We start from the raw sequence: 16,999 nt of genomic DNA, 5'->3' as shown, positions 1-16,999 counted from the left end.
TTGACCTTAAAGTTCAGAGGAGGTGCTTCCTATGGATGAAATATCCTACCCCATGTGAGAAACCTGAATGTTCATACACGAAGCAGGCCAGGGCAGCTTGGGTTTTGGAGGCAGACAGACCTGGGCTGGAATCCCAGCGGTGTAAGCCTGAGCAGGCTTAACCTCACCACACTCATTTTTTCATCCGTAAACTGGAGCTGTTGGGAGGATTAAATGAGGTATGCATACATAATACTTGGCATTCTGTCTGACTCACAGTGAGCACTAAATATTACCTCCTCCTGGTTTAGTCCTGGGAGGTCTCAAAGGTCCAAGGGATGGCAATATCAGAGATCCACTCAGCAGCTTCCAATCTCTTTCCCCGTTGCCCACTTCCGCTACCTTTGAGCCACAAACCTTGCTTGAGCACTCCCACTGTACCTGACCCACGTGGAACCCTCCTTGCTACTTAGGGCAAGTGAGTCAGGCAGACTGGGCTTTAAATCCTCCTTCCACCACTGACTGCCTTTGTGACCCCAGCCAGGCTAATCTCTCTCAACCAGTTTCTTCATCTGTCAGCTGAACACCTGATTAACCACCTCAAAGGGCTTTGCACGACACCTGTCTAAGACAGGTCATTTAATCAACAGGAATAACTAAAGATAAGGACAGAACTTGAACCCATACTTATCCCCTGTTAAGAGCCCAGTGACCTTGATTTTGTCCGGAGGCCTTAACCACACAGGTAACACAGGAGCTGGGCTGTCTTCTGATACTCAGAAGTTATTAAGAAAGGAGGGGAGAGATATTATCTGGTAATTCTCACTCGCAACATGTGTGCACATACCCACACACACCCCCAACCACTAACATGTTATTTTATTTTTTCTAAAAAGGTTCCAATACAAGGCCTCAGAGTAGTGCATGCAAATCAATGACCTTCAAACTGTCTGTCACTGTCAGATGACCAGCACAATCTACTACCACAGTGTGTGACCTGGTAAAGAGACCAGCTTCTCACCCTGAGTCCCATCATCTATGCCAACGTCCAGCCTACCACGTGGCTCTTGAATGACTCAGGTACATTTTAGTATCTGAACAGAAAAGACACGTTGAGCAGCAAGCATAATGAGTAAGTGTCCTTAGTGTATTAGACAAGGGAAAATACAGACAAGGCATAAAAGGGAAAAGCCAGCTTCATTTGGTGCCTAAATCCCCAAAGTCTCTTGCATACATGATCTGTTTCTAGGGACATCTGCCAACGCCGTATCAAGGACTTGCCCATTTTCCGATGAGATGGAGCTGTTTGCGATGAAGGACTGCAGGACGGGGGAACTATTCACACGAGGTAAAAACCTGAAGTTGTGGCTGCAATTCATAGGCCATCTTTTCCCTGACGTTAACCCATCCCTGTAAATCCAACTTTGTGCCCATGTGAATTCCAAGGGATAGAGAATTCTAACTCCGGTCATGTCTGTGATTATAGGAGAATATAGCCATGGAAGAATTAAATGGAAAAATACAGCCGTGGAAGAATTCAATCACATCAGAGGGTTTTAGTTTGATTTAGTATATTCAGTTAAAAATTTTTTTTCTTTTTTTTCGTTTAAAAACATGTTTCTTATATTAGTGGCTCTCAATGCTCTTAGTTACTTATAGATTGCCACCTGCAATTGATTTCAGGGAAAGGGTATGTTTGGTAAACTAGTCTTAATTGAAATCACCAGCTAACTAAAAGAGATATATTCTCATTAGAAAAGTAATCATAAGGGAGAGCAGCATTTAGCTTTTGGAACTACCTGCTTTTCGGCGCAGAGAACTTCCTTCTCTTCAGTCAAAGAGAAAAGACAGACTGAGCAGGGAGGAGCATGCAGCCATCCATAAATCCCTCCAGAGTAACAGCATGAAGGGTAATGACCTTGAGGAAGAAAAAACGCCTGTAACCGGGCAACATTTTATATGCCTGACGGCCAACTTCCCAAAACCATGACATCAGCAAGGTTGGTAACTGGCTGACCTCAAACCCACTCACATTCCTTTGTGAAGAGAACCCAAACTCGAGGGGTCCTCCACACACCCTCCACCCACCCACTCCCCATTCCCACGCCCCCGTACAGAACCTCCTCATTCAGCCCAAAGATCCAGCAGGTGCTAAAGAAATGTGAATAGTGTCAATACAAAAACAGATTACCTTTACACCACAATGTTTTTCAGACCTTCCCAAGATTGAGAGGTCTTCTCAGAATGTAACAAAGTGAATTTCAACTCTCACACCATTAACCATTGAGAGTATGACCCAGAGTTAGTTAAGGGGTATAAAGTGACTAGTGGTCAGTTATTGTTCAGTAGTTAACAAGCATAATTGCAGGAACTCTACCCAGAGCTGAGCACACTTGGGTATCACGATGGCAGATGTCAGTTAAGGGTTATGTTCCTGTAAACCTAAGCACCAGAGCTAAATTAACAATTTCCCTTTTTGTCCTTAATTGGTGAAGAGTTCAAGTACTGCAATTCTACCAAAATGATCCTGGGTTGTGCCTCTTTCAAACATTTCAGTTTCTTTTTTTTTTTTTTTCCCAGCCATGCGGCGCACTGTGCAGGATCTTAGTTCCCTGATCAGGGATTGAACCCGTGCCCTCAGCCATGAAAGCGCCGAGTCCTAACCACTGAACCATCAGGGAATTCCCCATTTCAGTTTCTTAATACTAAACTTTGGTAAAAAAATATCTCACCAGTGCCCACGGTCAGCACAAGATGAACCAAAAGGGAAGAAGGCTCATCAACTAGCCTTGGAAGTTATTTTAATTGACCTTCTGACTCAGGGGAGCTTTAACTCTTCTGACAATGTTCCACAAGAGCTTCCTGGTCACCAATTCCTAAACTATGAAAAAGTCTGAAAAAGCCCAGCTCAGAGTTATTTTGCCAAAGCTCTTGAGGAAGCTTTCTCTGGGGACAGACAATTATCCCAGCCGTCATTCAGTTCCACAGAGCCACACTTGGATAGAGACTCTTCTCCCAAATTACACCACCTCCATCAACCAAAAAGTTACCCAGTCCTGTTTTGTAAAAAGCTCATGATCAGACTCACAGTGATACCCCCGCACTGGGAGTTTAACTTCCTGAAAGAGACAAACAAGAAGTCAAAGAGGGAAATAGACCCTGGTGAAACCTCACCCCCATTACCCACTCTTAAGAAGAGATGCTAGGCTTTCCTGGATCTAAACTATTGCCTTCATAGCAAGACCTCCCCCTTCCATTGCACAGGCAGAATGTGCCCAGTAGGGCAGTGGAAGTCCCAGGCAAAAGGAACATAATACCCTAATGGGGACATACTTCCTCCAGAGCCGAGTAAAATTTACAGGACTCTATCTTGTCTGTCTTGGCTAAAGGAAGGGCCCTATATAAGGCTGCCCTATAATACTGCATAATGACCAAACACTAGGCAGGAGCAAATGGATGCAAGAGGTACACAGTAGCCATTTCTGCCCAGGGCCCAACAGAACTGCGCTTAGTTATATCTCGGCAGTGAAGTTTTAAATTCCCTTCTAAAGGGAAAACCCAATTATAAAAAAAAAAAAAAAAACAGGAAAAACAGCAAATGCATGCTGATTCTTCCTGTTCTAGTTCCCATTTTATTATTCAACTATCATGGAAAAAGTTCCAAGTGCACAGCACGAAACAGCAGATTCCTCCCCCCCTAACCTGCGTGCAGCTTAAATCTCACCCTTCCTCCTTCTCCATCAACCCCACCAGCCCTCCCTCCTGCTCCCCTGGCTCCTGCCAGGCCCCAGAGGCGCCCTGCCCACCACGGTCAGTCGGCGCCCCCCTTCTGTTTGGCCAGGGTGTGCTTCAGCTCCCTCAGGTTCTCCGTCAGCACCTCCACCTCGTCCAGGCGGCCGCACTGCTTGGCATCGAAGATGTACGCCTTGATGTTGTCGATCTGCTGGAGGAGGAGCTCCTCCTCTATGGGCTCCTCGCCCTCCTGCCCGCTCTCACTGTCCACCTCGAAGGGGTTAGTACAGGGCGCCTCCTCGAAGGGGTTGCCAGGAACAGGAGGGCCTGAGGGTCTCTGATGGGGATGCCCATCTTCCTCGTCAAAGGGACTGGGGGCTGGGCTGTCTGGGCTAGTGAAGGGATTCCCTGCCACTGCCTCCTCTTCCTCCTCTTCCTCAAAAGGATTGTACTCCTTGAGGACACAGGCTGGAGGGCCGAGGGAAGGCTCTGCAGCAGGAGGGCTGGCCGTGCCCTCTGCTGCAGGGCTGGAGAGGTCTTCCTCATCAAAGGGATTTAGGGAGGGCACCTCATTGTGCTGCGACGTGGTGCTCTGGGGGAAGAATTCCTGGTCAAGGGCTGGGGGCCCAGACCACACTCTGATGGGCTCAAGAGCCGAGCTGGGTGAAGGGGTCTTGGGTGCTGCACTGCTCTGAGCTGGGGAACAGCCCAGATCCAGGGCATGAGCAAGGTGGTCGCGGGGCTCTCTGCCTGGCTCCAGCTGAAAAGGCCTGATTTCTCGGAAGTCCAGGGACCGAGTCCGCGTGTGCAGAGATGCCGCCTGGAACTGCTCCCGTTCTCGTTCCTGCTCCCGTTCCCTCAGCATCTGCAGCTGTTCCCGCTGCAGGTCCTCCTCCTCGGCCTGCCTCCGGGACAGCTCAATGGCCTTCTCTGTCTGCTGCTGGTCATACTCGTCCTGCAGCTGGCGCAGGTTCTCCTGCAGCGTACGCACTTCATCCATCCGGCCCGCGGCCTTAGCCTGCCTGATAAAGGATGTGATGTTGTGGATCTGTTGGAGGAGTGGGTCCGAGTCTTCGATCTGCCCCTGACCTCCTGAGAGCGGGAGCCAGCCCTCAGCCTTTCTCAACGGGGCAGGGCCCCTGCGAAGGGACACCACCTCCCCATTGGTCGCATGAGACACCAGGTCACTGCGCCTTTCCTCAAGCCTTCGCTGGGATTCCAGGGCAGCCTGGGGAGACACCAAAGCCAAAGAGAAGAAACACGGTCACCAGGCTAACAGCCACACAGCCAGCCACCCTCTGTGGTCCCGCTATCCCTGTGTCAGTGAGACTCCAATTCTCCACCTCAGGACTACGATATCCAACTGCTAAAATCAAATCAGGCTTTTTTATCACAAGGGAAGGAGGGACAAACCCTGATTTTCAAAATTAAAATAACAGTAAGTTAAGGGATAAGCTTTTTCTCAATCTTAGATTCACTGGCCATGCACTTGTCTTAAATCTCTGAGGTCTATTACCACTCATCTACACTAGAACCTCACACAATCTTAAATACACATATTATTCTGTTTAATATTGCATATTCCAAAGTGTTCTACAAAGAACTCCCTGGTGTCTGGGTCCTCTGCAGCCTGTACCAGGGGGAGGATTGCCAGTCTCTATGGTATTCTGGACAGAAGGAAATCAGTAGAACCTCTGAAAGAAAAATAGGACCTGGAGAGAAAAATAATTACTCTGACCTCTGAAGATGAGAGAGGCCAGAAACAGAACAGAAGGAGAACGCAAACTAGAGAGAATGAGAGGTTCTGACTTAACGACAACCTCACAGGACCTCCTGGGAGCCTGAGCAGGCCTCTGAGCTCAAGGGAGCCGCAGGGAAGAAGCCAGATGCCAGCATCCCTGAGCTTCACTCACCCGTCTCTCCAGGATCTTCTTCCTCTCCACTTCCTGCTTCCTTTTCTTTTTCAGTTCCTCAAACTGTTCTTTGGTTGGCAGTGACATCAAACCAAGCAACTTTTCCTGTAGGGGGTCACAGGCAATTTTACACTTAAACCCTTTTAGGAAAAAAGTGAACCTGAAGCCCTCTAGTGAGAGCCCACTTAAGCTAAGCCACCCCACTCTCGGACAGTCACGTTAATGAGCAGAGCAGGGAAGGACCTAACGCTGAAATCAGACCAGAGCCAACTTTCAAATGGGCCAGTCTTTTCCTGATGAAATGATCAACACCAGACATCCCAGTTATTTGCCCTCTCAGTGGGGCCTTTTCCTGCCCTCCCTGTCTACATCCGTAAGCCTCCATCCGAGCCCCAACCCCACGCTCTTTACGTTTCTCCACAGCACTCTCCACCCTCTTAAGCTATATTTTTTAGTTGTTTCTTATCTATTCCCCTCTCTAGAGTACAAGCTTTATGAGAACACGAATGTCTGTCTTTACTCATGGCAGGATACCCAGCCCCAGAACACTGCCTGGGACTCAGCAGGCACTCATCAAACGACTGTGGAACACAGCCACTAATCAAAGGCAGGAAGGGCCTCATTCTCTGCGTGACGATGTTGGGAAACTAACCCAACAGGACGCTTAGATCTCTGTCAGGAGCCCCACAGGGGATTGGCTGTGACTCTCACAAGGGCTTTCTGACGTAGAAACAACTTAGATCCAACCACCTAGGTCTAGTGTGCCCTTGAATAATCACCTGTTTCCTCCAAACCAATGGCCCAGGAAGAGTCCCGTAGGAGCTTATCCCAAGGAGGAAATGCTATGTGCAAGTATGTCCATCAGGCAATCCTCAACAGCAAAAAATGGGAATCTATCAAATGCCCAGTGAATGGGGAATAGTTAAAGGATGGTGTACACAGAGCACTATTCTGTAGTCATTCAAACAAGAGCTGTTTGAGGACTGCATAAAAAAGTTCTTATGGGGGCTTCCCTGGTGGTGCAGTGGTTGAGAATCTGCCTGCCAATGCAGGGGACACGGGTTCGAGCCCTGGTCTGGGAAGATCCCACATGCTGCGGAGCAACTAGGCCCGTGAGCCACAACTACTGAGCCTGCGCGTCTGGAGCTTGTGCTCCGCAACAAGAGAGGCCGCGACAGGGAGAGGCCCGCGCACCACGATGAAGAGTGGCCCCCGCTCGCCGCAACTAGAGAAAGCCCTCGCACAGAAACGAAGACCCAACACAGCCAAAAATAAATTAAAAAAAAAAAGTTCTTATGGGACTTCCCTGGCACTCCAGTCGTTAAGACTCAGTGTTTCCACTGCGGAGGGCATGGGTTCGATCCCTGGTCGGGGAACTAGAAATCTTGCATGCCGTGTGGCGCCACCAAAAAAAAAAGTGCTTATGATATAAAATTTAGCAATAAGAAGGCCTAAACTTGCAAATATGCTACTTATATAACTATAAGTTACTATAAGTAGTATATATAACTACTTTATATAACCACTGCAAATGGAATAAAAAAGAAAATACATCAGAATGAGGCAGGATGGTGTTAAGGACATAGGACTAAAAGGAATATTTACTTTTCTTTGACATCCAGATTTTTCTCTAGATGTGGCCGACACATTTATAATCTTAAAAAGTAATAAATGTACAAACAGAAAATAAACAAGCCATTGGCCCAGTCTGCCTTCAGAGTGGTAGAAGAGCAGGGGAAGCGAGTGTGGTGTTTCTGCCACCCCAGGATGGCTTTACCTGCACAAAAAGCGTAGCTGAGTATCTGATCATCCTCTGCAGCCGTAAAGTGTTTGGATGTGGCGGAGGGTCCTGCTTCAAGTCTAAGGTTAAGATCTTCTTACTGAATTGGAACAAACACATCACTGTAACAGGCACTGCCAGCCTCAGAAACATGGGTGAAAAGTCCCGAGTCACCAGGCTTGCATGCCAGCAACATGTGTAGAGAAATGGGTTAGAGACTCCACTGAAATGTCCTTGCAGGCAAAGCCCATTTCTTACCCTCTGGCTGTACCCAAGGCCCCAAACAAGCACAGGGTGAACGACAAACACTCAGCCATTGAGGCGCTGACCACTGGTGCAGGGCCAGCGTCGTGGGTGAGTGACCAGCACAGCAGAAGGGCCCTGTGCTTGGTTTCATATTCTGCTATCACTGTCTTACAATCCTTAATTTTGAACAAGGGACCTGAATTTTCATTTTGCAACAGACCCTAAAACCACGTAGCTAGTCCTGCACGTACGGATGGACAAGGGTTCCGCATCTCTGTTCTGAGTCACAGTACTTCCTATGCTGCAAAGGGCTGATGTAACCCCAACAGCCAATCCACATTTAAAAAGCAGCGACTGGGACTCCCCTGGTGGTCCAGTGGTTAAGACTCGGCGCTTTCACTGCCATGGGCCTGGGTTCGATCCCTGGTCGGGGAACTAAGATCCCACAAGCTGCACAGCGCGGCCAAAAAAAACAAGGCAGCAGCCAACTTGAAGAAAAGAATCTGGGTTTCCATCTGGGCTCCAGCACTTCTTCTAGCTGTGGTGCATTCTCTCACCTATAAAATGGGGATATTAATCTCTACCACACAGGGTAACTGTGGTATGATAAAGGAGCTACTCTGTGTGGAAGTAGTCAGTGACTGGCACACAGCTGGTGTCAATCAGCTCCTATTCCTTTAATAATAATGAACAGTAGAAATCCTTAACCGAAAGTTACTGAGATGCACTGAGCGCCAGAGCTGGCAACTCCCTCAGCCTCCTCCTCACACACTCCCACTATCACCAGGACTGGGTAAGCTCAGGTCTGCTGGCCGCCCACCACTCATTAACACAGCACCTCCTCCACTCAAGGCAGCACGTAAGACATCACCTAACAGACCTTACCTTAAAGCGTCTATTAGCTCATACACTTTCTGCACTTCCACTCTAAGGTCATTGGCATGTTCCAGACTGTAGGTTGTCTCTCCAGCGCTAGGGAGAAATCACAGAGATGTTTGATCTAAGTGTCATCGCACTGAATGGACAGTGTGGTGTGAAAGGACTCACAGAGGGGTAGACAGTTAATTCTCTCCAAATGGCATTTCAGACTCTTGTATATATTGCAGTGCTCATTCCTTTTCAAAATATAAGTGCTAATCAACTAGAAACTGCTTTTAATTTGCAGACACCATAGGGACACACTAGTGCCAAGGTCTTTGAGAACCAGCTCCTAAGCTCATTGCCAAAATAAATGTGACTGAATCTACTTCAGCCTACTTTCCCTGAACAATTTCAGTGCATCTAGTAAGACGGGTGAAGTGGTTTACTAAATGACTTGGTTAGACCACATAAGAGGAGAAGGAACTTTCTTTTCTCACTCAAAGACTACCCACGGAGCGGAGGAATGATAGGAAAGCTGACCAAGGAATCCAAGCCATGGCCCGCGTGGCACTGTGTCAGTTGCCCCATGCTCCTGGTTCTCACACACAATTGCTCCCTGTGTGAGAAAAACACTTGGACTCCAACTCAAGAAAGGAGGTGAGAGGGAGTAACTCTGCCCAGGATGGAGGAGGGGACATCAGGGAAGGCCAGAGGTGGCTTAACCCCAGTCTCAGAGGAACAGCAACAGTTATCATGTGGTCTTAGAATTGTTCCTTTACGAGTCTGCCATTCCCACCAGACTGCTGAACTCCAAGTGCAGTGATTATGGCTTTTCATTTTTATACCCCTAGTAACTAGCACATGGGACAAGCTTAAACAATGTTTACTGTGAAGAGAAACATTTCAAATGATCTCCAAGCTATTAATCCAGCCTCAGCAATGGCCACTCAACTCCCTTCCTGAGGCAGCAGCTATTTAAGTTAAATAAACAGAAAGAACTGCTGTGTTTACCTGTTTTCCATCTATAAGGCAGCCCTAGCTGGAAAAATCTTGGTGTGTGCTGTAATCTGCAGATTCAGTAAAGTCGTTTCATCATCTCTAACTGCACAGTTTGCAAAAAGAACATCAGATCAGAACTAAGAAGACTTGCACTTTGTCTTGATAACGCCAAGTCATGTGGAAAATAACAGGGTTGGCCCAAATCTGAAATCACTGCCCTGGTCTCAGTCACATCAACCAACTGTATTCTCCTCGGAGCATCTATCATGCCTGGCATTATTATCATGTGCGTTACTTGTTCACTTGGTTACGGTCTGCACTCCCATGATAATGAAGCTGTCTTCACAGTCCATTGCTGCAGCCCCAGCACCCAGAACAGCACTTGGCACATAACTCGTGCTTGATAAATATCCACTGAGTGAATGAGTGACAGACTGAAAGGCACTTACTTAAAGCACTGCAGAACTGGTCTTTGGAGGTGTAAGAGTTAGACACCTGGAAGCATGCTCAGCAATGGTAGCTCCCCCCGGCTATGGAGGCCCATACAGTCTCTGTTGCAACTATTCAACTCTGCTGCTGTAGTGCAAAATCAGCTACAGTAATCAAACAAACGGGCATGGCTGTGTCCCAATAACATTTTATTTATAAAAAACAAGTGGCAATAATAAGTGTGGGCAAGAATGTGGAGAAATTGAAGGTCTCATACACTGCTGATGGGAATGTAAAATGGTGCAGTCATTTTGGAAAACTGTCTGGAAATTCCTCAAAAAGTTAAACACAGAGTTACCATATGACCCAAGAACTCCACTCCTAGGTATATACCCAAGAGAAATAAAAATATATGTCCACAAAACACCTATACATGAATATTCATAGAAGCATTATTCCCAATAGCCAAAAGCGGAAAAACCCAAATGTTCACCATGGGACTAATGGATAAACAAAATGTGGTCTACCCACACAGTGCCTTCATACAAAAGGAATGATGCACTGAACCATGCTACAACAGGGATGAATCTCGAAAACTTTACATTGTGAAAAAAGCAAGACACAAAAGATCAAATATCTATGATTCTATTTAAATGAAATATCCAAACTAGGCAAATCCATAGACAGAAAGCAGACTAGTGGTTTCCAGAGAAAGGGAGAAGGAGCAGTGACTGCTAATGGGTATGGGGTTTCTTACTAGGATGTTGAAAGTGTTTCAGAATTAAGACAGTGGTGACGGGCATACAATTTTGTGAATGTTGTACTAAATGTGATGTGATGGTTGTACCAAAACCACTGAACTGTACACTTTAAAAGGGTAAATTTTATGGTGTGTGAATTAAATCTTAATTTTAAAAGAAGAGACGGCACACTAGATGAGGCCCGAGGGCCGAAGTCTGCCAACCCCTGACCTAAAGGAAATGTCTGCTCTCAGCCCTGACACCTCAACGTCACCCTGAAGTGGCATTGACCCAGGCACAAGCATGAGGCACAGTGCCCTTGCCCACCTCCGGATGCTGCACTTGGCAGTGGTGCTTATCATCCAAGGCCCTTCCTAAACCCGCTCAATCAGAAAAGCTGGGGTCACATGACTGAACATGACTACACAGGACTGTAACATGCACCCCAAAGAAATACAGATATGACGAAGATTCTCTGCAGTCGGTGGCAGAAGAAAAGCCTGGGCAGAGTTAGGAATTTCATTTTCACCTACTAAAGAAATGACCTAAAATGCCAGAAAACAGTCACGACTAAATTAGTAAAACAGAGAGGAATAGCTTACTTTAATGATGCTGCCATCCTGATGTATTCAGGAGCTTTTTGGTCAACTTTCTCCATGCAAAGTCGTAATTTCTAAGAACAAAAAAGAAGAGATGAGTTGTGCTCTCAAGGTACAGAAAAGCCTACCCAGAGGTTATGCTGAATCAACAGAGATGTATTTAAAATGTGCAGTTTTATAAAATGCAAAAAGTACAGAGAGTGGTTTTTAGTTCTGTTTTGTTTTGTTTCTTGTTATCAATTTCCTGATTTAGACCTACTGTACAAGAAAACCTTGCAGGAAGGAAAGAAAGCAAGGGTGAACTTTTTTTTTTTTTTAATACATTTACTTATTTATTTTTGACTGTGTTGGGTCTTTGTTGCTGTGCGCGGGCTTTCTCTAGTTGCGGCGAGCGGGGGCTACTCTTCGTTGCGGTGTGCGGGCTTCTCATTGCGGTGGCTTCTCTTGTTGAGGAGCACAGGCTCTAGGAGCATGGGCTTCAGTAGTTGTGGCTCACGGGCTCTAGAGCACAGGCTCAGTAGTTGTGGAGCACGGGCTTACTTGCTCCGTGGCATGTGGGATCTTCCCGGACCAGGGCTCGAACCCGTGTCCCCTGCATTGGCAGGCGGATTCTTAACCACTGCGCCACCAGTGAAGCCCAAGGGTGAACTTTTGACCGGATGTTTCTGAGAGAAGCAAGGCCTTCCAGGACACAAGTCATCTGAGTTAACCAAGGTAGAGAAAAGAAATTAGTTGCTATGTCCTTTACCTGCCAGGTGACGCCAGATCCCAGCACAAGGCACTGCCAGGGCGCACTTCAAAAAAGAAGGAAGCCAAAAGCACGGCAGCTATTTACAAAAATGAGTTATCAGATCGTGAACTCCACATAAAGGACGGCCAATGGCTACATCTGCAGCTCAGCAAGGGTTTAATTAACACCATTTCTAGTATCCTGAGTATTTTCACGGTGGTTTCAGAAATACAGCCACTCTGACCTGCAGAACTGCTACCAGTGACCATTCAGTGATCATCAGACAAAAACACATCCCTCCTTGGGGCTTCCCTGGTGGCGCAGTGGTTAAGAATCCGCCTGCCAAGGCAGGGGACACAGGTTCGAGCCCTGGCCCAGGAAGATCCCACATGCCGCGGAGCAACTAAGCCCGTGCGCCGCAACTACTGAGGCTGCGCTCTAGAGCCTGCGAGCCACACCTACTGAAGCCCACGTGCTACAACTACTGAAGCTCACGTGCCACAAGTACTGAAGACCGCGCGCCGAGAGCCTGTGCTCCGCAACAAGAGAAGCCACCGCAATGAGAAGCCCGTGCACCACAATGAAGAGTAGCCCCTGCTCGCCACAACTAGAGAAAGCCCACGCGCAGCAATGAAGCCCAACGCAGCCAAAAATAAATAAATAAATAAATAAAATCTATTAAAAAAAAAAAAAAGAACACACCCCTCCACTGTTCAGTTTTGCACAAACTGCTTCCGACGCCCGGGCTGGTTTCCTCCTCCCCGTTTCCTACCACCTCCCTGCCCAACCCCCACCTGGCTCATCCTTCTCATCTTGCAGGCCTCACCTGGCCATTAGGAGGCCGAGCCAGGCTCACACCCAGTCTGACTCTAAATCCCAGCTTCTGGCACCATACTCTGCTCCTTTAAAGCAGCACCTACTGAAGGCATTCCAGGGTTGCTGGTGGTAATGAGAGCTGAGGCATTTGAATAGACTTAAAAGAGGAAGCTCTAAGCCTCTGGGCAGTTTCTCAAACTCCCAAGTGAGTGTGGCAGGTCTCTTCCAGCCCACTCTTCACCACCAGCTCCAGCTCCTGCCCACCCACAGAACTTGTCCACACCGCATGGCAACCACCCTTCCTCCTCTTGCCCCTGGGCCACGGAAGCCCCTAACCCCCCCCGCCCCCCGCTGCCAAGTGGGCATGGAAGGGCGAGGGAACAAGCTTGTTGCAACATACCCAGTGACTCTGCGACTCACCCAGGGCCCTAGCTAGTGCCCTTTGGCAGAAACTAAAAATGATTCAAAGGAATGACTTCCCAAAGCATTCTCCAAAATCTGCAGGCACGTATATATAAGCAACAGCCAAATCTCTCTAATCAGACTCAAGACCACACACGAATCACCTCGTAGAGCTTCACGATGTCAGGGGTGTGCTCCTTCTCGTCGATCTGCTGCTCTCTCTTGAGTAGTGTGTCCTTGCAGTGTGTACAGCAGCGGATCCGGTCGTCTTCCTTCTCGTCCAGGACAGAGCTCACGCTGCTCACGCTGCTGACACTGGCCCGGCGGGAGCCGTGGACACTGTTGGGTGACTGGCTGGGGCTGGTATGAGTGCTCAGGGAGTCCTTGCTGGCACTGGTGAGCTTGTCTGTAAAGCACAACACAGGACACGCAGCAGTGAGCCCGCAGCCTCCAATCACCCCACCAGCCACGACAGCGGTGGAGTCCAACGGTGGGCGTGGCACGAGAGCAGGCTCTGCCCACAGGCGAGAAGCACCCACACCTCTGCCTTCCCGGGCTCAGGCTCTGAGGTGGGATGGACGCCCGGTGCAGCCGGCAAAGAGCCAGGCAGCCTAGGACAGTCTGTCTTCGAGGCTCGGAAGCCCACCCCTAACCTGGCCTTACCACCTACTGCCCTGCTCCATCTGCCCCGTGCCTCAGACACCACCCAGGCTCTCCCTGGACTATCCTCCACGGCCTTCCTTCACGCCCAAACGCCAGACTCCTATCCCTTCCAAAGCTCAGCTCAAATGGCACATCCTCCCGGAAGCACCCCCCCCAATTCCCTGAGGCAAAAACAATCTGCCTTTCTATCAGTTTCTACCATGTCGCCCCTCGTGGAGCACTTTCCACTTTTCCCTGTAGTGATAGCTCTATGTACACCCCAGAGCTGCCCTAGGAATCTGTGATTCTGAGGGTAGAAACTGTCTTATTCATAGCTGCACCCCTATATTTTTTCCAACAGGGCCACCTCATAGCAGCTGCCCAGTAAATGTCAGTTAATTAGCCCAAAAGAAGGACGGTGAAGAGTGTCCCCAAAACATAGTTTATAAAGTCTCAGGTAAGACAGGGAGTCGCCTCAGGGAGAAAGGGGAAGTATCAAGGTAATGCGAGCCTGCTGGACATCAGAGCTCGACAGAGGAAGCATCTGCTTCTGTCCCATGTTATCCAGACATCCTGCAGCCAACAGTACATGCAGAGTCAGCAGAACTCTCCAGGGTTGCAAAATCACCCCAAAAGTCCCAGAATTAGCCAAAACCCCATGAGATCATCTTTAGCAACCTTTAACCAGCTGAGATTCAAAGTTCTGGACCACTGGGACCACTGGGTTCCACCTAACCTTTACAGCCTCATTCCCACATTCTCAAGCAGTGTTTCACACCCCCAACTACTGTACCTGCTCATCTACTAACCTTCCCCGGGCCTTTCCACATCCCACGCCTGTGCACCAGCTCTTCACTCTCCCCAGGATGCCTGCCTGCCCCACCTCTCTGCAGTCCCAGTTGTGTTTCAAGGCTCCTCTCAAACGTCACCTCCCGACCCTGAGCACCCACACTCTCCCTCTTCTCCGGCCTCTGCAGCGGCCTCAGCAGCGCTCAGTGGCTCTCATATTACGACATTACAGCCTATTCTATATGACAGTGAGCTGTCTGTGACTCTTTGCTCAAAGGAAAGGACTAGCCCGCTGCTCATTTTTCAAGACCATCTCCTACAGTCTCCTCTCAAAGCCTCACCTGCCACTTCAAGCAGAGCTGACAAAGATTCCATCAACTCGGGACTTCCCTGGTGGCGCAGTGGTTAAGAATCCACCTGCCAATGCAGGGGATACGGGTTCGAGTCCTGGTCCGGGAAGATCCCACATGCCGCGGAGCAACTAAGCCCGTGCGCCACCACTACTGAGCCTGCGCTCTAGAGCCCGCTCACCACAACTACTGAGCCCGCTCACCACAACTACTGAAGCCCACGCGCCTAGAGCCCATGCTCCCTAACAAGAGAAGCCACCACAATGAAAAGCCTGTGCACCACAACGAAGAGTAGCCCCCGCTCGCCGCAATTGGAGAAAGCCCGCTAGCACCAATGAAGACCCAACACAGCCAAAAATAAATAAATAAATAAATTTATTAAAAAAAAAGATTCCGTCAACTCTCCCACATGCCTGACACAACTTCTCTCATCATACCTGTCTCTTTATAAAGCACTTGTTTGTGAGTGTGTCTCCCCTGTTGGATGCTGGACTCCCTGAAGGAATGGATGATGCTTATAGACCAGACGTGGGCAAACAACAACCTGCAAGCCAAGTCCAGGCTGTTTTTGTACGGCCCTCAAGCTACATATGGTTTTTACACTTCAAAAAGGTTGTTTAAAACAGAAGAAGAAATGTGACAGAGACCGTATGTGGCCCACAAAGCCTGAAATATTTACTACCTGATCTTTTATGGGAAAAGTCTGCCAACCTCTGTTACAGACCACTGAATCACGGGTCCCTAACACAGGGCGTAGGCTGTAATGGGCTTCAAGGAATAAACAAGTAAATGAATGAAGATCCCATGGGCCATTAATTTTAAAAAAAAGTCCCCCAAACCACCCAGTGGTAATTAGTAAACAATTTAGTCTCAAAAGGAGATCAGGGTCCAGGGCCTGCCTCCCCATCACCTACTTGCCAAGGGAAGGCTGATGAGCTCCATACACTTCTTGCACATAATAGACCCACAGAGGCGGCAGTGGTGGCGGCGGTTGCGGATGCTGAACTTATTCCCACAGTCTGGACAGAAGGGGACATCCTGGTCATTGACCCAAGGCACCACGGACTTTTCTATTGCTTTGGGAAGAACAAAACAAAAACCAAACAAACATAAATGTAGGCCATTTTAAAAAGGAGATCTGGTCAAGAAGAAAGATAAAGAATAGAAGGAATGTGAGCAAAGTTCTAGAGTTACCTCGGATCTTCGCAGACTCAGTATTTGTTCTGTCAAATGCAGTGAGCTGACAAGGAGAAAAAAGTGCCAGAAAGAATTAATCTGGTGGTGTATACACTTTCTACAGGCAGAGGCATCAAGTGGGAATGAGCACACCAGCATTGCTCAAGTCTTATCTGTCGTCTCCAACCCCAAAATGTCACAAAAACAACTTTATGGGGGATAGAGTATTAGCTTTGCATCCAGAAGGTACCTCCCTTCGCATGACCCATTCCAATCTCTTTACTGTCAGTTACCCGCTTAAGCAATAACCAGGGGTAGGCAAGGACACGGTGGGGTGGCTACTGAAAGCAATGGGAACCCCCCGATTCGCCACAGTCCTCCTGGACAATGAAAGTGGTCACATATTTCTGCCCTACGAAGTACACATGAAGAACTGAACCCGTGTGGTTGCTGCCATGCCCACCACACAACCCAACTTATACACAACAAGCATTTCCAGGGTTAAAGTAAACAGCAATCGTGGTATTGAAGACACACTCTTAAACCAACCACAGGACGAGAGGCTCCCACACTGCACAGTGGCCCTGGCAGGGTACTCCTCTCACGCCTGGTTACTAGCCTCTCTGTTTGCCATCACATGGTATCACACACTATGCCTCACTGCGTGATTGTCCCTGGGACACCCAAACGAGGAAAGGATCTAAAGGCAGAAAGGCTGTCCAGCAGCCAAGTGGGCTTCATAGGAAGTAAAAGGGAAGCCGGATATGTGGCCAGTCATCAACCTGGGCCACTACCTTCAGTAAAGCCAGCCCAGGC

The 16,999-nt window shown here is 48.4% G+C and overlaps 1 protein-coding gene across 3 annotated transcripts in view; it reads right to left on the bottom strand.

Annotated features, from left to right (window-relative positions):
- Window positions 1-1,105: 1,105 nt before the first annotated feature.
- The window catches only part of RBSN (rabenosyn, RAB effector), a 28,657-nt gene continuing 12,763 nt past the window's right edge, over window positions 1,106-16,999 (bottom strand). For all 3 annotated transcript variants that reach the window (XM_082413463.1, XM_082413462.1, XM_082413464.1), the window contains 8 exons: window positions 16,202-16,247; window positions 15,922-16,083; window positions 13,391-13,632; window positions 11,282-11,352; window positions 8,536-8,622; window positions 7,402-7,504; window positions 5,625-5,729; window positions 1,106-4,939 (listed from right to left, as the gene is read on the bottom strand). In XM_082413463.1, coding sequence (XP_082269589.1) covers window positions 3,791-4,939; window positions 5,625-5,729; window positions 7,402-7,504; window positions 8,536-8,622; window positions 11,282-11,352; window positions 13,391-13,632; window positions 15,922-16,083; window positions 16,202-16,247 — 1,965 coding nt within the window. In that variant the 3' untranslated portion in view covers window positions 1,106-3,790. The remainder of the gene's footprint in view (window positions 4,940-5,624; window positions 5,730-7,401; window positions 7,505-8,535; window positions 8,623-11,281; window positions 11,353-13,390; window positions 13,633-15,921; window positions 16,084-16,201; window positions 16,248-16,999) is intronic.

This window comes from Balaenoptera physalus, assembly GCF_965194825.1.
Source record: "Balaenoptera physalus genome assembly, chromosome: 11".
In the NCBI taxonomy this organism is placed as follows: Eukaryota; Metazoa; Chordata; class Mammalia; order Artiodactyla; family Balaenopteridae; genus Balaenoptera; species Balaenoptera physalus.
This window is presented reverse-complemented; position numbering and strand designations above follow the sequence as displayed.